Source organism: Tachypleus tridentatus, chromosome 2 (genome assembly GCF_004210375.1).
Source record: "Tachypleus tridentatus isolate NWPU-2018 chromosome 2, ASM421037v1, whole genome shotgun sequence".
NCBI classification, from domain to species: domain Eukaryota; kingdom Metazoa; phylum Arthropoda; class Merostomata; order Xiphosura; family Limulidae; genus Tachypleus; species Tachypleus tridentatus.
In genome coordinates this window covers 93,578,447-93,604,880 of record NC_134826.1, presented here as the reverse complement: position 1 = coordinate 93,604,880, position 26,434 = coordinate 93,578,447, and the positions used below count along the sequence as shown (strand labels likewise).

The window sequence follows — 26,434 nt, the reverse complement described above, 5'->3', positions numbered from 1 at the left end:
ATGGTAGTCTGAATGCAGATCTTAGTATTTTGTTTTGTTGAACTTGGATTTTCTGGAGTGTGTTATTTGACATATTATATGTGACCTGACATCCATACTCTATTAGCGGACGGATGTAAGCCTTCTATATTTGGATAATGGTTTTTGGTTAGCATTTTGAGTGTTTGCTGGTTAGAGTCATTAAATGTGAAATGCGTTTTCTAATTGATGAGTGTATGTTGTTAACATGTTTTTTTCATGTTAGTTTTAATTAACCAAAATGTTTTTAATCTTTATTATTTAAAGTTAATAGTCTACAACTGTTAAATGTGATTTTCTGCTGTTTTTCGATTTTTAATATTTAACTTCTCTTCAACTGATAATTCCTTACATATCTGTGGAAGTTGCGAAATGCGAAAAAAAATTGTGATTACTTTTCTAAGTAATAAAGGAAAAAAAACAACAATCGAAAATAAACGACTGTTGAAAAAATTAAGCATATATTTCTTAATGCTCATCTAAATGTTCTGGAAATGTCGGAAACAAAAAAGTCAAATCGAAAAATATTCTCACAACATGGAAAAAATCTTATTAAATTGTAATATATGTTATTTGGTTGCTATGCTTAAAGAAGTTTTAATTGCATGTTGAAGAAGTGTTCTCTGTGTTAAAACTGGGTTCCAGTAGATTCAATCTGAATGGGTTGGAATGTTAGCCATGTGGTTCGTAAAAAAGTTGCTGATGCATGGGAAAGAGCTTAGGCTGCTTTAAAAACGTCTTTTATTCTTCCTTACTTTTTTACCTTCCACTTTTGACTTTTATTTGTTCATTTTTTAATGGTAGTAATTTTTTAACCACGTATTGTTTTTCTTTACTAACCTTTTACATGCGTTTAGTCTAGATGAAATGAGTTGTACAATTTTATTCAAATGCCACAACATGACTTTTTGACTGCTAAACGCGGGACGAAGTAGAAAAAAGTGCAGATTGACTGTTGTAGCCTATTTCTTTAAAAACTATAAATTTGAAGATTTGTAGCAGTTTATTATTTTATACATTATAAATAAAATACAGTGGATATTGTTATGAAAAAAAATTAACTTCTGTATTTTATATAATTATTTACATACAAAATCCTCCAGTCATGTTGTTATATGGTTTGTTGTTACGAAAAACGTGTATAGATAAGATCTTCTTAAAGTAGTTAAACGTTATAAGGACAAATTCTTATAAATATCTGTCAATAATTAATTTATGTGTGTGTTCTAAGCTCACTCTGAACTCCTCGGCCTATTCTGCTACATTGTATTAAACCATTTACTTATTATGGGGATTATTGGTTCAGAACCCTATGGTCCATAAAACTTTACTATATCTTAATTTGCCAAAGAATTTCGAATGGCTCTAGCTGTTTAATCTGAAGATATTTATGAGTTTATAGACGTCGTTGATGTTCATTGCTAGTTGTGTTTGATAATAATTTAGTGTATTAACTTTTGCTTGGTTAAACAACAATTGAGAAATTTGGTTAAAGATCTAATATTTCTTTCTTTTTTTCTTTTTCATCAGGTTACAAACTAAAATGTTATCACAAATAGATCAAGTTCTCTTCCGGTTAGGAAAACCAGGTCGGTTTCAAGTACTTGTTATTTTTTTACTTTGCTGTGTTCAGCTTCAAACTTCGTTTAACAAATATTTACTGGATTTCTACACCGACCCTCCTCCTCCACATCGCTGTAAAGCTGCACCTAATGCTACAGTAGGAGAGAATGAACTACGACCCCTTGTGGAGGAGAAAGGGAAAAAACGATATTCTTCGTGTGAAATGTACGTGGATCCAACCAATCACAAACTAGGAACTAAAAATTGCATTAATGGTTGGGAATATTTCACTACAGAAATAGAATGGACTATCATACCTGAAGTAAGGTTCATGAGCTACTAAATATAGTTATTTATATGTTGTGTTTGAATAATGTAAAATTTATTACGTCTTATATTTTTGTTGATGATGGTGGCGGTATTAACGCAAGAATATTCATAACGCAAATGAGACCAAAAACGAAACTACAGGAAGAGGTAGAGGTTAAATAAGAAATATATTCACCATAATCAGACGGTCAAAACTCATAATGAATCCTATTTTTAAGTTAAATGATGATTGGGTGGAAAACTGTTCAATATCCTGTGAGAAAGTTAGAAAGCCTTTGTGAAATATAGCAATTTTATCTTTTATCGATCAAGTCCTGTCTTCTTAGCATTCAACAATAATGATATCCAATTATTTCCAAGTAAATTTTAACGAACACAGTCAAAATGAGATTTATTATAGGCTTAGGCTGAGTGATTATCATTGACATTTTAGCTATTTTTGAACTACAGTATTTTAAAAATCATGACAAGTATTTTCATTTTTTTAAATACATCGCTAAACTTTATTTCTCAAAAAAGCTTTTGAGTCGCGTGTCAAATCGAAAACAAACCAGTTCAAATCAAGCCGTATAAGAAAAAATAAATAAAACATTAATGAAAGTAGAGTACGTTTCGTTTTTTAACATAATGCCACAATAGGCTATCTGCTGAGGGGAAATGAATTCTTGGTTTTAGTGGTAAAAGTGCATAAACATACCGCTTGCCCGCCGGAGAACAGCGATATTAATAAAAAAAAAAAGACACCAATGTTGGTGTGTATCTAAAATTGTGAGTAAAGTTATGTTCTTAAAATGCTAATTAAAACGTATGACATACATTCAGACATTTTTATCATTATTTGAACTGTTGTTGCTTTTTTTAAATATATAAATTTATGTTAGTAATCATAATATTGTTACATATTTGTTTCCTATCCAGTGGGATCTCGTCTGCGAGAGGGAATATCTTGTTACTTTGCTTCCTTATCTTTCGTGTGGTGGCGCTATAATCGGATGTCTACTCTTTGGGATGCTGGCTGATCGTTTTGGAAGACAACGAGTTCTAGTGACCCTTTTACTTATTTATACAGGAAGTTCTGTTTCATTATATTTTCTATCTCAGTTTGTGTTTTTTTCCTCCATAATAGGACTAGAAGGATTCTTCATCACGGTATGTACTACATACGATATAATTGAATCATAACTGTGATTAAGTTTTGTAAACTATTGTTAGCCCACAGTAGATAAAAATACACGTTAAGTTAAATTATGAAATTTACCTGGCAAATAAAACTTGACAATATAAATTAAGTAAATATCTATTCTGGAAAACCTTAACCAAAACATTAAATGTTTTGAGATAATTTATAATTCAAACATGTATTTTTTCATTAATGTCGACGTTACTCATTTTAAAATCCCAATGTGTTATAAATACCAGATCCGACTCACGTTCGGTACTGGGTTTTAAGTCGTTGAGGACCGAGGAAGGTCAGATACACTTTCGATCTCCCAAATTAATGATTTAAGAACTGTCAAATGATACTGATAGTATTCGAACACAAAACACTGATACAACTTCTTCGCCTTTTCAGGGCTGTATCCTTGAATATAATGGTATTTAAGTTATTCGTTTTATTCGTAGTGTAATATTTCGCTCCATTTGGTTGTGTAAAATCGCAAACAATTCTGAATCAAGTACACTTGTTCACAGGAGACACTGGCGCGTATTTATGCATAAAATACCCTTTTTAAATATCACGATGATATCTAACTCTGGTAAAATAATTTTAATATCGAGTCCAGGTGGTCGTACTTCTAACGTAGAAATGTAATGCTAAGAGGCACTTAGGCCTATCAACATATATGATATAGTGATCTATTTCTCTTAAATCATTTTTGTATAAATTTTTGATAAAGTAGCAGAACGAGTAGTTAGGTTTGCATAATTATGTCGAAATGTAGAGTTTTGGATTGTGGTACTTGATTTTCTCCTTGTGCTTTGTTGTTTGTTTCATGGTTAGTAAAACATGGGATTTAGTTATTGCGTTTATGATTTTTTGTGCTGGATCGTGATTATTGTTTTGGAGAATTGTTGTACTGGCTGGAAATTTTGGTCTATATAAGTCTTTATTTCTACAAACATACTAATTTACTTTATTGTAGAAATGGTTATTAACGTCCGTTTCTAGATGTTTTAAAAATTTTGTTTAATTGATCTTTAAACATTTCTGCATTTTGTTTATTTGTGTACGTTATTTTGTTATTGTAAAGTCGAATATTTCTAAGTTCTTTTATTTTTTGTGAATCTTTCTAAAATGTGTCAAAAATTTGTTAGAACCAATATACTCCTTTAACTTGGAACAGTAACTGTCCCAGTTACCTTGTTTTAATTGTTTAATTTCATATTTTATTCCTTATGAAGTTAATTTGTTTTTAATATATAAATCTCATGTATTCATGTAGTATTTTCTGAGTAATCTTCTATAAATCGTGTATATTATATGTACGCGCGGTTTTCATTTTATGTAATAATCGTATGATTGTTGTTTTGGTATTGTTTTATCAGCGACATTTATCAGACACTCAGAGATTGTTTGACAATATGCATCAATACCTGGTGGTTCTTATGCAGTTTCAACTATTAAATTTGGTAGTAAGTTATCTAATTCACTTGCATATTTAGATCAGTTAGTTTTCTGATAATCAGATTTAGGTTTTATTATCAGTTGGTTATGATGAAATGCGGTACTGAAAACACATGTTTTTGGTAGTTGATCGATACCTACATCATTTCCAACATAAAAAGAGTAGATTTATACAATAATGCTATGTCCCTATTGGGGTTCAGATCTAACCTTCACTACTAAAATTCGCGTTTCAATTTGTCGTGGTGGACAGAGTGAAGATAACTAAGAAAACATCAACAAAATATATGTCTTTTAAGCTTTGTTCTCTCAGATATTTATCAAAATAAAGAAATGTTTGTCATTTACTTTAGCAGTCAAGTATTAGAGTTGAATGATAAGAAATATTTTCAAACTCATATTCGATATCACATTATTTAACGTTCTGACAACAACTAGTAGCCTGTCGCTATCTAGCAGTGCCCCTGTTGATCAAATCAAGCATAAAAATAACTATGATACGAAATCTTTCCTTCAAATTATTGAAGAAAAAGTTTTACAAGATACAAAACCACATTTTAGGTTTAGGAAGGAAGTCAAGTAATAAACTGAAACTAAAAGTTTTCAATAAATATATTATTAGTCATCATAATTAGCAAGTTGTTTCCATAACTGTTGATTAGAAAAATCGGCAGATTTATTTTCAGAAACACGTTTAAGTTCTTAATGGAAAAAGAAGTCTAGATTGAATATGACCCTTCCAGGTCTACAAATACCTAAATCCCGAAACTACTTGAACAAAATACCTAATATGTGTGTTTGGTGTATATTATACGTATTGAAATGAGAATAGAGCCTTAGATGTATCTAAGAGGCAAGATATTATTATGGAGGATATTATGGGACGGCTGGGGGTTTACTATTTTTTATTCAGTTTCTACTAGAAAGGATATAAATAGATTCCCAAAACTGAAAAAAAAAATGTAGTGGAAAATGCTACAGAAATTTATATTATCCATGAAACTGGTAGAGAAAAACTAGGAAGTTAAAAAAATTATAAGACTTTTTAGAACATTAAAATATTTTCTGAAGGGTGCTTAAAAGTTAAGAATTAGGTAAATAAGTTCATATTAAAAATGTTAGTGAGTCTGAGTAGTGTGCAGTGTCAGAAGGCTAGAATCTAACTAAATTTACATTAATTTCTAATGGAGGCGACAAGAAATTGCCAGATGATTATAGGTCAGTTAGTCTTACTTCTGTAAACGTTTTGGAGTGACTAATTAAAGACAGCTAACAAACTAACTGTTAGACAGCCAGCATAGTTTCACATTTACTTATCTTGCACCGACAACCGCGACTGAAATTCGTACAACAATTGGAATAATGTTCTACCTTTAGTGATGAAATCTGCTAGCGAACCAATAACTGAACTCATATCTGTACGTGTAGGTAAAGTATGTTCTACAGGAAAATTACCTGAGATTCTTTAAGTTACTAAGATCGTACCCATTTACAAGATAATGTGGAAAATTATTGACCATATCTATTTTATCTGCATTTGCATATTTTGTTGAACGAATAATTTATAAAAGAATTATTGTTGCTGTCTTTTTACAAAACAGCAATGTTTTAAGTAATTCAAAATTTGATTTCTTTAATTACAAATCAACTAAAAAGTATCTATTGGCAGTTACAACAAGTATTATTAAGGCTTATGAAACCAAGAAACCTGTTTAAGTTTGTGCCCAAAACATTAACAAGATATTTAATAGCGTTAATCACACAGTTTTACTTCTTTAAATGTAATCAAAATTTTTATTTAAACAATAAGGAATGTTTTACTTCAATTAATGGTAAAAAGTCTAATTTCTGCAATATTTATTGAGCAGTCCCTAAAGACTCGGTCACTGGCCCTTTCTTATTTATTAATTGTGTTAAAAATAGTTTAAAATAATGTTTTAAAATATGTATGTTTAAAAGATAATTATTCTCTTTATGCCGATGATATGATTGTTGTTATAAAAGCAGATTCACTTGCTAAATGTTAAGAGAAAAAACAGTGAGTGATGAATTGCTTTCTATCGTCACTTGACTTATTGAAAATTGCCTAGTTTTAAATATTCATAAGTCACAATATATGATTATTTCAAGAGAACAGGCTAATGTCGATTTGAATATGAATGACAATTCTTTATCCAGAGTTGATTCAATTGGAGTTCAGAGCATCCTTATATCGGCTAGACAAATAGAAATAGCTTCCAAAAATAGCTAGAATACTCTATGTTATAACATGGTGTAAGAAAGTGTTTCCACTTTGAGCACTTTATGAAATTTACTGCACCATCTTTTATAGTAAAATAACTTATTGTATAAGTGTATGGGGTACAAATTTTTATGCACTAAGACCAGTTTGGTTATTACGAAAGAGCGTCTTAAGATTAATAATGGTATTCCATATAAAACATCTGTGACTAACAAATTTAAGTAAAATGGAATTTTAACTATTTATTAAACCCGTTATTGCTTATTTATTTGTATTGTAAAAGGTATTATAATATTTAATCCTGATACGAGTTTATATTCCTTTTGGCAAAATACTCTACATATATCCACGAAGTAATTCCGTTTTCAGTTCCAAGTACTTTTATTATTTGGTTCTAATTATTTTAAATATAATTTATTTGTATGATTGGTTAACTTTCAGTACTAAGTTATTTGAAACAAAAGTGTTTAACATATGGATAAATATTTTGTATAATTGTTTGTTTATTTTTGCTGTATTATAGTTACCCATCCATTATGACAATAATATTATGCATTAATAATATAAAAAAAAATGTTAGACAGTCAGCATGGGGAAAATCTCGCCTCACAAATCCTTTGACCTCTTTTGAAAATGACTTTGCTTGCGGTACAAATGTGAATTTGATATACCTAGATTTTCGGAGGGTTTTTGACAAAGTGATACGTAGAACAGTATTATACAAAGTGATCTCTGCAGATGTATGGAATATGAGATGATATTAAAATGCTGTTTGTAAGGAGGATCTTGTTTTACAAAGGCATTTGGATCATTTAGTGAAATGGGAAATAAATTACAGATAGAGTTCAATTATACTAAGTGCGAGGTAACGTATGTGGGCTATCTTGATTACAACTATAATTACCATCTTAATATAAATCAACTCATTACTGTTATGGAATAAAAGAGTATTGATGTTTTAATTGCTCAGTTCCTTAGAACTTCCAGGAAGTGTGTTGTTGCCAGTGAAAAACAGAAAGGATTTTCGGTTGTGTTTACAGAAATATTGAATATAAATCAAATGAGATTATTATTTATTTGTATAGATCATTGGTTAGACCTTGGTTAGAGTATTGTGTGCAGTCGTAAACTTCTTAATTTAAAAAGGATATTGAGCTGTTGGAAATAATTCAAAGGAGGTTAACTAGAATGATTCCTGTATGAGGACAAGTAAAGATTATTAAAATTATTTTCTCTTGATAAAAGAAGAGTTAGAGAAAATCTGACCGAAGCATTTAAAATTATTAGAGGAAGGTTAAAGAGAAGGCTTGATGAATACTTAAGAGACCAGAGCCAGATATAGGCAGGCTGAGGTTTGATGAAATGAATGAGACAACCACAATTGGCCAAGGGGCTTTATAACATGGGGCAAGGACACTGTTCAGTTTACGAGAGCAAAGCTATCTAATAAGGTTTTATTTCTTGTAATTGTTATTGTACTACTGAACGCGTCGAATCAAGACTTTTTTGGTTCTGGAGAAGATAATTTTATGTTTGGAATAATATTAGAAAATTCTTAGGTATACAATACATTTTTCCATCGTATTTTAAATTGTAAGAAACGTGTTTTCTTCTTCAATAACCCTAATGTATAATGGACTGTTTTTCATGCCTTCAATAACAGTTAGCTCCTACAATTATTCTGATGAGATAAATTTGGTCTAATCCCATTGAGCTACAGTATAAGTGCTTGATGTGCAGTATAAATTGTAGTTTCTATCGTCTTCATCATTAGCATCAAATAGAATAAAGAGTATCACTTAATGTAATTTACAAATACGTAATTATAAATAATAAAAAGTACACTACATGACCAAAAGTATGTGAACACCCCTTTTAATTAGTGGGTTTGGCTATTTCATTTACACCCATTGCTAACGTGCTTAAAATCAACCATACAGCTATGCAATCTCCATAGACAAACATTGGCAGTAGAATGGGTCGTACTGAAGAGCTTAGTGACTTTCAACGTGGCACTGTCATAGAATGTCACCTTTCCAACAAGTCAGTTCGTTAAATTTCTGCCCTGTTAGAGTTGTCCCGGTCAACTGTAAGTGCTGTTATTGTGAAGTGGAAACGTCTAAGAGCAACAAAGCTCAGCCACGAAGCGGTAGGTCACCAAGCTCACAGAATGGGACAGCCGAGTGCTGAAAAATGTAAAAATTCGTCTGTCCACAGTTGCAATACCAGTGTAAAGTACACCACCATTGGACTCTGGAGCAGTGGAAACGTGTTCTCTGGAATGATGAATCACACTTCACTATCTGGCAATCTGACGGACGAATCTGAGTTTGACGGATGCCAGGAGAATGCTATCTCCTTGAATGCATAGTGCCAACTGTAAAGTTTTGTGTTTTTCATGGTTTGGACTAGGCTCTTTAGTTCCAATGAAGGGAAAACTTTATGCTACAGCATACAATGAATTGTGTGCTTTAAAGTTTGTGGCAACAGTTTGGGGAAGGTCCTTTTTTGTTTTAGTATTACAATGCCCCAGTGCATAAAGCGAGGTCCATAAACACATGGTTTACTGAGGTTCGTGTGGAAGAACTTGATTGGCCTGCACAGAGCCTTTACCTCAACCCCATCGAACACCTTTGGGATGAATTGTAACGCTGACTGCGAACCAGGCCTTCTTGCCCGACATTAGTGTCCGACCTCACCAATGCTCTTTTGGCTGAATAGGAGCGAAGCGCCGAAGCCATGTTCCAAAACCTAGTGAAAAGCCTTCCCAGAAGAGTGGAGGCTGTTATAGCAGCAAAGGGAGGACTAACTCCATATTAATGCCCATGGTTTTGGAATGAGATGTTCAACAAGCACATATGGGTGTAATATATTTTTTATGAAGTTATATATTTCATATGAGTAATTTATAAATCAGAATTACGGTAAGGATTAAAACCACAATGTTAATATTTTTTTAATACCCGTTATTTAGTCTGGAGCTCGATTAATCATTTTGGGAATCTTATGTCGTTAGTGCGGAGATGGAGAGATGATTTTGAAACTTAAATGCTCTGTATATTTATTATGTTTAACTTAAACTGGTCGATCAAGAGAAAGGTATGGACCTTAAGTATAGTTTATTGTTAAAGGTAGCTGTGTGATAAAACACATTAAATAGTAACTTTTCAAAAATAGCGTTTTCTTAAAATTCCCAAAACCAAGAACATCAAGCGAGATTGAATATGAAAGTAAGTATTGTTTATATTTATACGTGCTTTCAATGTCTCTTGTTTGTTTTTGTTCATTCCCAGGGAGTACAGTGTATATCCTATGTTTTGCTTATGGAAACGGTTCCTACACCTTACCATCTTCGTCTTGCCTTTTTGGTTGGTGCATTCTGGGCCAGTGGGACATTAGCTCTTACCCTGGTGGCGTATTTAATACGACACTGGCGGTATATTCAACTCGCTATATCTGTACCTGGCGTTGTCTCCGTAACCTACTTCTGGTGGGTTAAATTACATTGTTTGTTTTTCCTCTTTTAAAGCATAAAATAATTAGGCACTTCCCTTACTTTTGAACTTGTTTTGTGAGAATTATATAAATCTTGAAATATTCACATAATAAATATCTGTGTCTCGAATAAAATATTAGAACTATTTCTTGCACAATAATAATACATCGTAAAAGAAATACATTATTTGTATCAAAACATATAAACGATACCAAATCTGGTATTAGCACTTTAAATTTGTTTCCATTAGCATTTTTACGGGTTCACAGTTGAAAGTTTTACTGTAAACAGAATACACAGTTAGTTAGTTATAAAATGAACCAAGCGTGGGTCAATTCTTGGCGTGTTCAGACTATGAATCCGGTGGTTCATTTTTGCACTTTACACTTTGGGACTGTGTATGTGTTATAAGAGTGCTGGCCAAATCCCATTATTCGAATAGAGTAGCCCAACAGTTGGAAGTAGGCGCTGTTGACTTTAGTTCACCATTTTTAAATTATGGACGTTTATGTGCAGATTTTCCTTTGTGCAGCTTTGTGCGAAAATTAAAAAACCAAAAAACAAACGAACTTGTATAAATATATAAAAAAGTTACCAAGGGACTTTGTACTGCAAGTAAAAATAACAATCATGGATACAGAAACAGATATTGACTAGGGATAACAACAGAAATAGAGCATCGAATATACGAGAACCTTTTTTTTACCACAGTGATTTGATTTTTTTACCTCCTACATTTTGGCAGGGCAAATGAGTTGAAATAAAGGAACATTTTATTTAGGTGGATTAGTGTTCACGTTGTAATTTTAATGCTAGCATTGGTACTGATTACCGAAACAGTAAACTTTTGCTACAACTAATTTATGAACGTTTAACTTTACTTAAAAGAAATACCAGGCTGAATCCCATTCTTTAATGACATGCGCATACGATAGTCAAATCACCATATTTTCAGGCCTGCACTTTTCACCCACGTATTCCGAGACTAGAATAAAATGTTCCGTTTATTTAGGTACCTGAGGTTCATGATTCTCAGAATTATGAGAATTAATTAAATAAAACTTAATTTAAGTTTCTTAATACATTATATAGCTTTCCCAAAACCAGTGTTTTAACAATTTATTCATACTATTTTGTACTATAAAGGAAGAACAAAAGTTGCGTACGTTATATGAAAACGATTTCTCCTAATTCGTCTAGTCTAGGAGAAAGACAGTTTTCCGGAAGCTGTTTCAACTGTTTGATCACACAAACATCCATTGGCACTGTACCCAGTGACTTAGCAGGTATGGCTTTAAATGGAATAACACGAACACATGTTTGATTCTTGCAGTGCTTGAGGATACAACAGAACAGATATGTCAAGGAAGAAAGAATCTTGAGTACATGACTTCTGTTGCTTTTTCAAACGGTGATCTTTTTTTAATTATGTCGTGTGCTGTTGTTGGGACACATAGGCGACTTTTGAGAAAGAACGTTGTGTTCGTGAATTTCCACCTGTTCAGGATGGGGTAAGATTTGTTGCAGAATTTTTTTCTGGATAATCCTAGTTTCCAAGTTGGTAAATAAATCTTTATTTTCCAAACCTTTTAAGCATAAGGGATATCCAAGTCTTGAAAATTCTAAATTGCCGATCTGAACACATCATAATAATATGACTGTACGAATATTTTGCATCAGTTTGTTTATTTTGTATGAAAGTCACATTAGACTATATGTTGTGTTCACTGCAGGAAATCGAACTCCAGATTTTAGTATTGTAATTGCGTAAACATACCACTGTCCAATTAGGTGACATTTTGCAGGGGAGAGGGACGTTATATACCTTTATGAAAAGCGATTACTTTTTGTTGTCATCACACTATTTATGAAACCCAAACAATGCTGAAATGTAATTCTGCGACTTTATATCGGTTGTGATTCTCGCGTGACTTGCGTGTTTGCATATTCAAAATCGTTCTGCTATAATATACTAAACCCTCTGTATACGGTTATACCAGGTAACAGTTTTTTTTTGTTTTTTTTTTTGAATTTCGTGCCAACTACTCGAGGACTATCTGCACTAGCCGTCCCTAATTTAAGAGTAAAAGACTAGAGGGAAGGCAACTAGTCATCACCACTCACTACCAACTCATGTTTGGTGGGATGGGGGATTTGAATCTGCAACCACCTGCAAGTTATGTTCCCTAACCACCTGTCCATGCCCGTGTAACAGTTGCATGCCGTACAATAAAAAACAGGCGTATAATTATTTACAAAAAAATTTAATCGTTATTTTGTAAGGTGCTTAGAAAAGCTCACCAAAATAATGATTGAATTTAAATACTATGTTGACATAAATTTTGTATTAATTATTGAGTATTCAGAAATGTATTTTAATGCTTTTGTTTTATTGTGTCATAGGTTGTTACCTTTGTCGATTCCTTGGCTTATAACAAAAGGAAGAATCCTTCCTGCAGAAAACCAAATTGAGAGACTTGGTCATTTCAACGGTGTTACTTTATGTCGCAGTTTCCGTTTGCAGATTCAGAACGTTCATAATTTTGTCAAATCATCAGGAAATGCAGCTCGGCTTACGCTAGGGGACATCTATAGTTCAGCCAAGCTTCGTCGATTTGTTTTTGTTCAGTATTTTATTTGGTAACAGTAACTCTCTATCGAGAATTTATATTATATATTTAAGTAAAATTTTGACAATTAAATATAATAAATATACTCTTTTCACAAAATTGTTTTGAAATTATTTATATATAAACACATATACATTTTGTTGAATTTCTCTTTGTTGAAATAATGCTCTTTGTTTATAGGTTTACGATAGGAAGTGTGACCGTAAGTTTATATCATGATGAAATTAATGTTAAAGTCTGTTATGCCAACTACTGTCACCAGTTGTTCTTGAACATTGGATTTTCTATGTTAGTTTAAAGTAGCACTGATCCTTAAAGAGTACCACTGGTATTTGAAAAATAAATTTTTCATATTTAGTCTAAACTGCAAGATTAACCTCTTTTCTGCATAGCTAACTTATTTTTATCTTAAAATATATATTAATTAACTTGTACTAAAAGTTTACTAACGTTTATGTGCAGAAAAACTTTAACGGATATTTCTCAAAACGCAGTTTTCACTGGGTCATAAATTTATTAGTATGAATTAAAGTCATTATCAGCATGAAATTTAGCACAGTTGTTGATATTTAACTCTCCCGTAATTTTTTTAAAATTCAAGCATATTTACCAATTGTCTTGTAATGAGTCAGATTACTACTAACGAAGGCATTATTTAAAATTAATTGCCTATAGCTCGTTAACGTTGCAGAAAATTTGTAAATTTCATAATCCATGCTAAGAGAATGTTCACAAAGAACTATCAATTTTTACACGTTTTTACCATTTCTAAGTAAAGTTATGGTGTTAAAACAGTTCATGTTATGTACTTCTTTATCCTTGTCGCATTAATTGTGCATATGACATACATAACTGAAAGCGTATTTTCAAAGATTACGACAGTATTTCCTCAGCATGTAAATTTGCCCAGTTTAAAGGGTCAGTGGTATCTTCAGCATAACTAGAAAAACTATGGAAAGAAAAACATAGATGTACATAATATATGTATGATAATAAAAGGACGTGTCTGTGTGTGTGATCGCCATAATTTCAAGAAGGAATAGTGTAGAAACCTGAAAGTTTTCATACGCATTAATGGGATCCTGAGGAAGTGCATCTGAGTATTATTTATTTATGTGCGTGCGCATTTTTTTAATGAGGCAAGCTGGCAAAAAAATCACATAGAAAAGCAGTGATTCCTTATATAACAACTCCTAATATATATATATAAAAGCCAGTGTGTTCCAACAATTGCTTTTATGTCATGTTGTTTAGCAGTACAAGTATAACCTAATAGTTGTCAAAAGGTTATGTTCTGAAAGTATACAATTAAATATATAAATTGCAAAATTGGAAAAACATTTTTATTTTCTAATTTAGAGGCTCCGTTAATTAAAGAGATTTATTTTTATTGCTTAAATTTAAAATTGTAGGATAAGTCAGAGGGAATGCTACCTTTATACACAGACCACATCCCATAAAGGAGTAACAAAAGTATATCGGTTATACATTTATGGTAAAATGGGTTCAGAATAAACACACTGTCATCGTCGTGTGGAATAAATCAGTCCAATAACCCAAGCGAAGCCGAGTACTTTCTCTAGTTTGAAATAAAGTGAAACATTTTATAACATTCCTATTTCTCTTTGACAAGATAATAACAGTTCGGATATTTCCTTAGTTAATAAAATTTGCTTACTAATTATTTATTTTTTTGTAAATAGGTTTGCCGTTAGTTTGGGTTCAAACATCGAAGTTTCGGAGATTCCTCCACTTGACGAGAATAAGTTTTTTCGCGTTCTTGTGCGTGGTGTGGTTGAAATTGGAATGTTGATATTAGTCTACCTTCTTTCACAGAGGTAAACTGAATATTATATATGTTATTTTAAACGATCTGTCATTTACTCACAGTCGTTTTGGTTGTTGCTTTAAATGACGCAATTTCTTTTTCTACAACAGAGAATTAAAGCTGGGTCAAATTAAAAACAGTGACTGAATAAAACGGACCTCATTTTTAATCCTTAAAAAAAAACATAAATTTGATAAGGAGGACGTTGACTAAGGATGGACTTGTGTACCTGTAATTAAAAGTAATTCTGATCAAAAACATATTTGAAATGTGTTTGAATCAAAAGAATAAAAAGATTAAAGAAGACGATTTCATACAACACAATCAAACCTAAAATCAGCTTTTTAGGTGTGAAAATTTTAATTTTATGCTCATAAGTTTTCTTTGTATCACAAATTTCTTTATAAATTAACATAGCTGCTACTACATGTAAAATGTTTATCGTTCGTTACTTTAGATACCCGACATTTCTGTTACCCGAAATGTTTTATGGTCATGTTTACTATGTGGCTAAGCGCAACTTAAATTTGTTGTGGAGTTCAAGCAATAATCTGATTTCACGCGTGCTACATATTCTCTAATGTACCCTACAAATCCTAAATGTGAAATTTGTAATTGAAATATAATGCACAATCACTTGTGTGTGTGTTTGTTAGAGTTTGTGGTCATCAATTCTAAGACACTGAACTACATACTTAATTAAAATATTTTGAATTCTTTCATCATTCAAACACATAATTAAATATGTGTAACTTTTCGGCTGTTACCTTACCTACATCAGGCAATAACAGTTACCGATTGTCTTTACAATTAATAGCTGCTTAATGTGAGCCTATGGTGTAAAAGTTTCTAATAACTTTAATTTTGTTTCGTTTGGGAGATGAAAGCAATTGACGTGTGGATTCATTCTTTTATACGTATACATAAGCACTTTCAGAATATAATTAAAATACCAAGTGTTAGACCTTTGGGTCACTTTAAAATAATAATAAAAAAAATTACAGCTCTTTTTTAAACATTTGTAGTTAATATGTAAGGTAATTTCGAAACGTTTCAATTACCTAGATATTACAATTATATATAAATTTGTAATAATTAATTTAACAATTTCACTTTAAAGAAAATAGAAATAAAAACGTAAATCAATATTTTTTTCCTTTGTAGGTTAGGTACGAAGTTTATCCAGGTGGCACTGCTAATTGGTGGGGGCCTTCTTTTAATATCAGCTACTACAGTTGAAGAGTTTGTTTTAAAAGGCGATGAAAATTGTGAGAGTTTTAACATTTTATCATCACGTTGTTTTTTTGTTTTTCTTTGCTAGATCTACTTACTCTAATTATTATTCTATCTTTGTTAAACGTCTGTACGTTATACTAGCACAGAGTGTTATTGACCTCGTAACACTTTACACGTAATTAATTTTGATAATACTTGGCCTAACAAAAACATGATTGTCCCCTACTACTGTCTTTGCCAAAAACGAATAGAGCAACTATCTTGACGTAGCCTAAATATACTTGGCATTTCTTCCATTGAAAGTAACTGAAAACCATAAACCTATGAGTGTTATTTAAAAGCGAATTTCTGTAAGTATTATTGAGATTATATAATGAAAAATATGATATTAGGGTAAGTTAAATATTTAAATTATTTACAATCCTACACTGGTTTACTTCCACATTTTAATTATGAACATCTTTTGTCTCAGGGTCTACATTAAGTTTTGGAATTATTCAAATAAAAATATGATAAAATTCTCTATGAACGCTCTTTTATAGGGCGAGTTTGGATTTAATATTTTGTAACTGTTTCTGATGTTTCAAATTTCATCTCAAGCAAACGTAAAATAAAACCTATTACAGGAAAAGAGGTAATTCTTAAAGATCAAGTTCAACAAACGAAGTTTTTCCCCCGAATAATAAATAGCAGAATATGTATGGATAGTCTACTTAAATCTAGGCTCTCCACCCCAAGTTATCGTTTATATAAAATGGCTACACTACACAAATTTATTGTGTTTTAGATAAAAACATACTCTAATACTAGAGTTATTGGTAAAATGAGTGAGAACTGCACGGCATTCGTTGCTGTAAGAAATAGAAGAATGTATCAGAATGTTAATTTCTTCATCTGTTAAAATTATTTATTTAATGTAATGTTCAAGTTTGATTGCCATGGAGACAATTCAGAGAAGCTCAATAGATTGAATAGTAATTGTTAACATGAATGTGGTAGAAGCTTGTAAAACTGTCAGTTAAAAAAAAAGTTTGTCTTTATTCTTATTGCTTTTCCGCTTTACTCGCGAAATTAATCTGTTTTTCTCCAAGAAATTCCGCTTTTCAAGAATTTTCTTTTTCTTTCTATTCAGATCAAGATGACACACTTCTTGTTATACTTCCAGCGATATTTTCGTTCTTCGCCAAGAGTACATTACAAGTTGCTACACCGCTACTTTTCGTCCACGCAGTCAAAACGTTTCCAACTGGAATAAGGTAAATATTTCGTTACTTTCACAGTTCACGATGCTTGTTAGAGGAACTACCATTTTCCTTTATCGTAATTTGCTACATACTTTAATGGTTTTGAAATACTGACAAAGATAACTAGTGAGAAAATAGGGCAACGTCATATGATAAAGCCTCACAATTACAAGCTGTAAAGTGCTATTTCTATATATTTCAGCTTGTCTCATTGGCTTAGTTAATTGAGTGATAATTTGTAAAATTTGTAGCGAATTTATTATTATATACCTATTTTGATATCGATGTTTGTTTTAGTTAAATATATGTCTACAAATGCGTGTAACTTATACTGTAAAATGTGTATGTTATTGCGAAATTCCCGCTTATTCCCTAAATTTAGAAGATTCTCGAGTGTAAGAATCAACAATGTACAATGTGTGTTACTTAAAATACCAGTATTGTTGCCGTAGCTGAAATGTCTAGAAAAATCTCCTCTCACGCTTACACAAGGTAACTAACCAACTAACTCAATGCGGAGAGACAATTTTACATTGCTAGTTTATTTCAGTTAGTATACTATAAACCTCGGAAGCTATAACTACAATAAACACTTATTAATCGGAAAACTACAGATATTTGACTAGGAACGCTTATAGATTTCAAATATTACAAACCGTTTAACTTCAGTGAATTAAATTCAAACGTTAGTATTTTCTATGAAGACACTGAATAACCTTAGCGGAAAAAAATTCACGTATGGAGGAATAGCTGGCTATCCGTTAAGTGTAATGTACTGATATCAACTTGAAAGTAATTCGCTCATCGTGAACCGTCGATAAAACATTCAGTTACAAACCAGATAGATTTGGTTTGTTTTGAATTTCGCGCAAAGCTACACAAGGGCTATACGCTAACCGTCCCTAATTTAGTAGTGTAAGACTAGAGGGAAGGCAGCTAGTCATCACCACCCACCACCAACTCATTGGCTACTCTTTTACCAACCAATAGTGAGATTGACCATAACATTATAACGCCCCCACGGCCGAAAGGGCGAGCATATTTGATGTGAGGGGATTCGAACCCGCGACCCTCAGATTACGAGTCGAGTGCCTTAACCACCTGGCTATGCCAGGCCACAGACCAGATAGAAGACTCACTATTGTTTTTCAAGTTTATAAAACTTTTGTATATAAATCTTTATTTGTAATAACCGTTATTATAAATTGTACTGTTGTTTATATATTAAAATTTATTTGTGTTATAAAAAATCGTGTGTATCAAACTTGTTGTCAAATATAAATTTAATATATGTCGACATTCAGTTAACTTCTAAATTAAAATTGCCGGTTATTTGAAATATGTAACAACCTATTATACTTTAGACGGGGCGAATAGTCTAATTGTGGCTATATTTTTATTTATTATTTTAAAAACACCCATTCAAACTTTACTTTGCTGCGTGCGTGCGATCGTGTGTGTTTATATATATTCTGCAATGTTGAGCAGCTAATGGTATATATATATCTATATATTTGCAAACGATATTTATTATATTTAAATCTTATATCAGCCATTTATGAAAGGCCTATCATTACCTGGTGGCTAGGGTGCTCGACTCGCAATATGAGGGTCACGGGTTCCAATCCTCCTCACTGAACATATTCGTGTTTTCAACCGTGGGAGCATTGTAATTTGACAGCGGGTAGTGTTGACTCGCTCTCTATCGCTGCTAAATTAAGAACGCTCTCGTACAGCTCTGCGTGCAAATCAAACTTTCTAATAATTTGTTTATCTTTGACAGTACACTAAACATTACACCGGTAAGTTTTTATCCATTCGCTGCTCTGTTAAATTGAATTGGAACATCTTCGATATTAGCAGACTTCATGGTTTTTAATGAAAAAACTGGAGTTGAAACTTCAATGTTAAAATACCGCTGTAGCGATCTTTAAAAGTTGTTCTAGCGTAATTCTAGAACCTGCTACCTAATGCTATCCAAACGCAAATATTTCCTACTTTTATTTAAACAACGTAGTTATTAACTTTGGGTAGTGGCAGTCATTTTATATCTAATTTATAAAGCAAAATATTACTTTATTACAGTCCTTCAATGAGTCAGCGGTAGATTTGCGGACATACAATGCTAAATTTCGGTGTTCAACTCTCCATAATCGATGTAGTGCACTAGCCCATTGTGTAGCTTTACACTAAAACAAAAGTAAAACACACAAAAATACTTTAAAGGACTTATAACCATTAAACAAGATTACATGCATATATTACACGACCAATTAGGGTCTTTATAGGTGGTGGCGTTTCATTTTAGAAAGCGTTACGATTTCAGATTCGTCCCATAAAGGGCTATCTGTTAATTTCGAACTGATACATTAAAGAACAAATAACTATTCAACAGTATCCAACTCTTGGAATATTCTGATGTAGCAAAAAAGTGGGATTTAACTGTCTTTTATAGCTTCTCCCCAGCTTCAAAGAGCAGGGCAAGTTTTTGAGGCAACAGGACATGAAATAGGAATCCTTATAATCACAGTTTGAGCATGTTAACCACCTGGCTACGTACATTTTCTAAGATTTCAAAATAATGTTGTTTTCAAATTAGACAACATCTACTGATCTAAGTTATACCAACTCTTAACTTACCAATCCACATAAGGAGCTAGAAAGACAATCTTAAAACAGTTTAGAAAACTATCATACTTCACACAAATTACAAATGTCTTCAGGTGTTTCCTTCTTTTTAAACGTTATTTTTTGTAACAAAGCGACAAAAAACCAATAATTACTCTCTCCCTACGAGGTATTACAATCAGTCCCTGTTTGTCTGTGTTTTTACAAGCGTATTTCGAAAATTAATAGACCACAATGTACACGAAATTTCTACACAAGATGGGAAGTCAATGTGGGACAGTTCTCCAAAAATTTGGTTCTGATCTGAATCCGAATTCTGAATCACTTTGAAAATTATTTTTATAATTGAGCTATAGGGGATTTTTGTGACTTTCGGTTAGTAACTCTGTAAAGTTTAATCAGATTAGTATCAAATTTTAAGGATACATTAAAGTTAATACTCCTCGTCACACTACTAAAGATGATCCGGATTGTTGATCATCATGGATCTGAGAATGATTTTCTGAGTTTTCGAAGGTGAAATTTTAAACGCATACAGTCTCGAAAAGGTGCTGCGGATTGAGGGTTTGCAACCTGTCTAATTGTTCTTGTTATTCTCGTTTCAACTGTTATAAAAAGTTATCTTGAATATATAATTTTACATATTTACGTAAATTTGTCTGCAGAAGGTGCTAATACAGTTTTAGCACATTTAAAAACCAACATAATAGTAACTCTTTAAGTTCTATTCCAGCAGATGATGGGATTGAAAAAAGTACAAAAAATACTCATTAATTTGGCAAATATGAGGGAGGAGGATAATTTGAGCACACATTCAACGTGAAAATCGTTAATATTATAGGACAAGGGGAGTCCCGGCATGGCCAAACGTGTTAAGGCGTTCGACTCGTAATCTGAGGGTCGCGGGTTCGAATCCCGGTTGCACCAAACATGCTCGTCCTTTCAGCCGTGGGGGTGTTATAATGTTACGGTCAATCCCACTATTCTTTGGTAAAAGAGTAGCCCAAGAGTTGGCGGTGGGTGGTGATGGCTAGCTGCCTTCCCTCTAGTCTTACACTGCTAAATTAGGGACGTCTAGCGCAGATAGCCCTCGAGTAGCTTTGCGCGAAATTCAAAAAACAAACAAACAAGGAAAAGGGGTACTTTGAAAATTGCGAACATGAATAAGCAGTGTCCACCATAAGAATATTAGCCACCTGAGTAGGCTTAAGGTCTCAAAAATGTATGTTTCAGGGTTTTGAGGGTATCATAATGAAGTGTTTTCTTTATAATGTCATGAGTGATATCCTGCGGTATTTTCTGTTGATACAATTTTTTTCTAAGATTATTTAGTAATTTCTTTACTCATCGGTCACACCAAATACAGTGTTAGTTTCGAATGAATGATGCGGACTAATTGGTAATTCTTTTTGTTTGTAGGTGTCTCACGTTGGGAACGTGCGTGTTTTGGTTACATACTGCTGAACTTACTGCACCCCACTTAACTTGGCTTGTAAGTATCAAGCTATTTGGTTAATGGAGTGAGTAAGAGGATGGGTAAATATACTAACAGAGTTACGTAAGGGTTGTAACGTGAACATTTGTCGATACTTTTAAATTTGTTACTTAAAGTTTAAGTAATTGTATGTTATCCATTTTGTTTAAGACTGTAGATATATAATAAAAAACGTTAGAAACAAATGCATATTTTTGTAAGTTTTGTCAAATTTATACTTCTTTTCTTACAGAGTGACCACACCATTCCTTATATACCGTTAACAATTTGTGGTGTCCTCTTGATTATTTCTGGCGGCTTAACTCTAACACTTCCAACTTGTCAAAATCGCCCTCTACCAAACTCTTTAAATGAGGCCGAAGAGCTGGAATATAATTATTCAATGCATACATCAAAGGACAAGAGCCGATACTTCAATCAAGATCACTCAAATTCTTTGTTCTTTACGAGCTCCCAGAGCACCAATGACATTTCTCAAGGTGAAATTGACGCTTTTCGGAGGGAAGTTTGTCATACTAAAGGTGTTCAAGAAGAAGAGGAACAGTCCTTGCAGTATTCAGAAACGGTCTTCCCTGTAAAAGGTAGCGTTTTCTTCGGCTCTCTGAGATATGCCAGGCATGAAGGTATGCACGAGCCACGTGACGACCATGATGATTCCCAATCTAGGCTAACGGACCTAGAAGATGAACTGTCAAAGGTATGGGAACTGAACAAACATCACTCTGCCCCCGGAACAAAGGAAGAAGGAACATCCAAGGATCTAGATGTATTTTTTGGCTCTAATCGTCGAGCAGACTGGGGGATGGGCGAAACAAACTTCTAAACAGTGTTTCAAGAACCTGTTTTACTGGAAAACAACCACTGACTGTAATTATTGCAGATAGCTGGATATCTTGCTGACCAGAACTTCTGCAATTAAAAACCTGTGATGGGCCAAGTGACAAAGAAGTACACAAATGGTAGTTTTGGAATATGTATAGTGTGTATTAGTGGTTTCAAAGTGATGATTAATAAATTCTTTTATGCAATTATAGCTTAGCTAACATGTGACCAAAATGGACGAATGTGAAGATCACTACGAAACTCCCACTTTCCACTAAGAAATATAGTAGCTACAGTTTACCTTTGCATACTTAAAATACTTCTAATCTAAGTCGTGAAACATCGTAAACTGTAAAACAATGATATTACTCATTATATATCATCAGACTTAGCTCTACCTCGAAGAACAGGCAGTGATAACAGTTCACTTGGTATTTTTGTTTCATATGGGTATCATAATAAACTAATGTTTTGTTTACTCAAAAGCACGTTCATAATTTCATAAAAATGATCTTAACGTAAAAAATATGTAATTAATCTGTAATTGTTATTACCCGTAGTATAATTTAATATTTACATTGAAAGAAATAGGTTTGTCAATGTAATATTCCGATATATGATACTTATTCTAATTTTTCAAAATCAAGAAAAGATAAATTGTTAAAACTATATATTGTACTTGTTTTAACTAATTTTTTTCAATTAATAAACTTGTATTTTAAAGTGTTCGAGCGTGGTCCAGTTGTTATTCTGACAACTACGAATCGAAGACACCTAGGTGAGTTGCGATTTGTGACTGAACACGCTCCAGATTTTTAGCTGTTGAAGTGTTACAACTGTGAATCAGTTCCACTTAAGTTGGATTAAGTAATCACATCAAGAGTATGCATTGGTGTCGCTTTTGAGACATGAAATAGGTTACATCAGTCGCCATTTCGGAGACAGAAATAGGCGTATAACGTAGTTGTAGTAGAAACGTTTATGTGCTTAATATAATTTAATTTAGAAAATGGCGAAGTAACTGGTAATAATTATGCCCTCATGCTTAAAACTGACAGATAACAGGCCTGCGAATATAAACTGCATAAAAGTTACTTGGGTTTTAATAACATATTTACCATAATTCAGCTACACAGCCTCAAAAATAATATATTTATTTTTTTCTGTCACATAAGAATTTTTTTACAAATCTGAAAACATAAAGACTCTTACTTAGATCAAATTGACCACAAATGTAACATAATATTTTTGGCCATTTACACAACTACGTGTTGCCATTGCGACGAATAAGTAATACTGAAAAGAAAACAGCAATGTTAAAAGGCACACACAAATAAATACTATCCAAAAATAACGATGTGTTTCTCTTACGTTGTGATTGATCACGAGAAATCTATAGCCAACGGTTAGCAACATTTTAAGCATAACAAAATGATTCACTTATGTAAAAGTACATATGACATTTTGTAAAAAATCTGTACGTGAGGGAGAAAATTTGATATTTTCGGATTCAGCGTACAGGAATAACTGTTGAACACGTAAAAATGTTAAGACAATAAAACCATCGAAGGCCTGTGTTACGTGTAACTATACATAGCAGACTACGTTATTAAATCACTTGCTAATTAATTTTTTGTTCAGAATGATGTTAATTTTTTTCTTATTTTTATCTAAGAAAAATAATGGATACCTTATTTTATAATCAAATGAGGTAATCCTAAAAAGTCCTCAAACAAAGGGTTTTACGCTGATTGCTTTTGGATAACAACCGAGGGGATAAATACTTTTATCAAATTATTGTAATGAAAAGTTTGCAAGGTCAGCTCCTGTTCTGCCAAGTATCGAAATATGGTGTTGATACTGAATTCCCTGCTAATCGTTGCGTTATGATTAAAAATACATAAAGATTAAATGTCACCATATCGTAATGTTCATAACAATATGACTAAAGCTGCTGTGCGTCAACGTTTCGATAAAAGAGTGTGGAGCAGGGCATTACTTATAAAATGCCTGTTATTTGTGCCTAATATTCATACACTTACCATAACACGACACATGAATATTCTTATACTTTAAAGGCTCTTAGGGTGTCTTTGTTTTTTGTTTTGTTTTTTAATTCACGCAAAGTTACTCGAGGGCTATCTGCGCTAGCCATCCCTAATTTAGCAGTGTAAGACTAGAGGAAAGGCAGCTAGTCATCACCACCCACCGCCAACTCTTGGGCTACTCTTTTACCAACGAATAGTGGGATTGACCGTAACATTATAACGCTCCCACAGCTGAAAGGGTGAGCGTGTTTGGTGCGACCGGGATTCGAACCTGCGACGCTCGTATTACGAGTCGAACGCCTTGGCCATGCTGAGCCCTTAGGCTGTAATCCGGGGGTAATTTGTTCGAATCCCCGTGGGAACTTTATAATGTGACGGTCAATCCCACTATTCGTTGGTAAAAGAAATGGCGGTGAGTGGTGATGACTAGCTGCCTTCCCGCTACTTTTACAGTGCTAAATTAGGGACGGCTGGCGCAGATATTCCTTGTGTACCGTTGCGCGAAATTCGAAAACAAACAAACAAACATTTCTCTTTCCCCGACAAGATTAGTTTTTACTAATGAAGACGACAAACTGCGGAGAAATATAGATCCTCTCCAAGCTGAGAGGTATCCTACCAGGGCAACTGTCGATCACAGACAAATCTGTGGTCGATCAGAGCTGATGAACAAGTTACTTGTATCAATTTGTCATTTTTCCGCTCTGAATAAGGGAACAACAATATGTGTCACCCAGAAAAAAGAACAAAGTAAACTCGAAAAGAAATTAATTGGATCTCCTCTACAGAATATAACCTGGATGTCGCTGCTCTTCTCTTGGAGACCGAACAAGGTCATCAGTACATTCTTGTCAGCATCAACTACTTCACAAAATATGCTTTCCCCTTCATTCATGGAGGCATTTTAATGTTACAGTAAATCCCACTATTCATAGATAAAGAGAATCACAAAAGTGGTGGTGGCTGGTATTGACTAACTACTTTACTTCTAGTCTATCACTTTAAAATTAGCAACGGCTAACGCAGATAGCCCTCGAGGTTTTGCACGAAATCTTAAACAAATTAACAAACTTTACGAATATGACCAACTGCTTACCCATTAGTCCATGTTTGTGTAAAATCTGTAGCAGTTCTCTTTCTCTTATATATGTCATTTAAACACATGGGTAATATAAGGATTATGGGATATAAAAATATAAAACTAGGACCTTGGTTTGACTTGTAAATGTGGTAGTATATTGATTTTTGTTTGCTTATTTCTAGTTCTGTACGAACATTTTTGGAAATCTTATCTCCAGCCCCAGTAGCCAATTTGAGTTAGAAATAATATAGGAAGCGCCCAGTGTTGACGCTGTTGTGAATAAATATACTGTTTTATTTGTTCACTTGAGAGATTGGTTTCTTTTTAATACACTGTATTTCGTGTAATAACCTGACGAATATCAGTGCACCTGGTTACTAAAATGATTTTTCTTAAATTTAAAAATCAGTACAATTGAAAAACATCTGAGAATTATAACGTATTTTTACTTAAGAACCTAAAATGGGGAAGTAATTACTTTAGTAAATCTAAGCAAACAGGAATTGGTGCAGTGATTTAACGTAATTTGATCTGAAAAATTAATTGGCTGACGAGCATTTAAGCATTATACTTGTTTGTTATTACGCATGAAGTTAGAGAACTAGTTATCCGTGCTGTGCTTATTGTGCTATCGAAACTTATAACGTTTTTTAGCGTTATATGCTCTCGCACTTTAACACCAGCATGTGGGTGGGTGAGGAATGGAAGTCACCATTGTGAAAAAATTTGATTTGAAAATCTATTCGCCAGAAAGAATAAGTTAAGTATTGCCTGCAACATGTGTATAGTGTGTAGATAGAGACAAAGGATTTGATTTATTACTGTACCCCGTTGGTTTAGTAATTATTTTAACTATTTATAATGCTAAAATCAGGGGCTCGATTCCATGTGATAAGCACAGCGTAGACAACCTTTTATGTAGCTTTGGGCTTAAAACAAATATTATTGCTCTTATTACTAACTGCTACGAAGTTTACAAAAAAATATATTTATTTAAATATATATGAATAAAGTGCCTGTTATTCAAACACGTAAATATTGTATATACTTAAGCGATGTTTAACAATCAAACAAAATCTTACTTCGAATGTACAAATCAGAAGGATTAATGTTCATTCATTCACGATTCTTTTTCCATACATTTTGA

General features: G+C 32.8%; 1 protein-coding gene and 1 long non-coding RNA gene across 3 annotated transcripts in view; one reads left to right on the top strand and one right to left on the bottom strand.

Annotated features, from left to right (window-relative positions):
- The first annotated feature begins 1,559 nt into the window (after positions 1-1,559).
- LOC143244574 (organic anion transporter 3-like) lies at positions 1,560-22,364 on the top strand. The gene is made up of 9 exons (XM_076489503.1): positions 1,560-1,903; positions 2,830-3,060; positions 10,073-10,269; positions 12,679-12,915; positions 14,609-14,743; positions 15,898-16,001; positions 17,102-17,225; positions 21,261-21,333; positions 21,569-22,364. The coding sequence occupies exons 1-9, from the start codon at positions 1,562-1,564 to the stop codon at positions 22,157-22,159; spliced, it is 2,034 nt and encodes a 677-aa protein (XP_076345618.1). The 5' UTR covers positions 1,560-1,561; the 3' UTR covers positions 22,160-22,364.
- Positions 14,227-26,434, bottom strand: part of LOC143244573 (uncharacterized) — a 53,394-nt gene continuing 41,186 nt past the window's right edge. The window contains exon 2 of one of the 2 annotated variants that reach the window (XR_013025210.1): positions 14,227-17,215. This is a non-coding gene — a long non-coding RNA (uncharacterized LOC143244573). The remainder of the gene's footprint in view (positions 17,216-26,434) is intronic. The other variant, XR_013025209.1, reaches the window with a different exon arrangement.

Bases quoted from the DNA above. Each gene is read 5' to 3' on its own strand.
- LOC143244574 (XM_076489503.1), top strand. From the start codon at position 1,562: ATGTTATCACAAATAGATCAAGTTCTCTTCCGGTTAGGAAAACCAGGT. The intron at 16,002-17,101 runs GTGAGAGTTTTA...CTTTCTATTCAG, and splicing joins TTTAAAAGGCGATGAAAATT to ATCAAGATGACACACTTCTT. The intron at 17,226-21,260 runs GTAAATATTTCG...TTTTGTTTGTAG, and splicing joins ACGTTTCCAACTGGAATAAG to GTGTCTCACGTTGGGAACGT.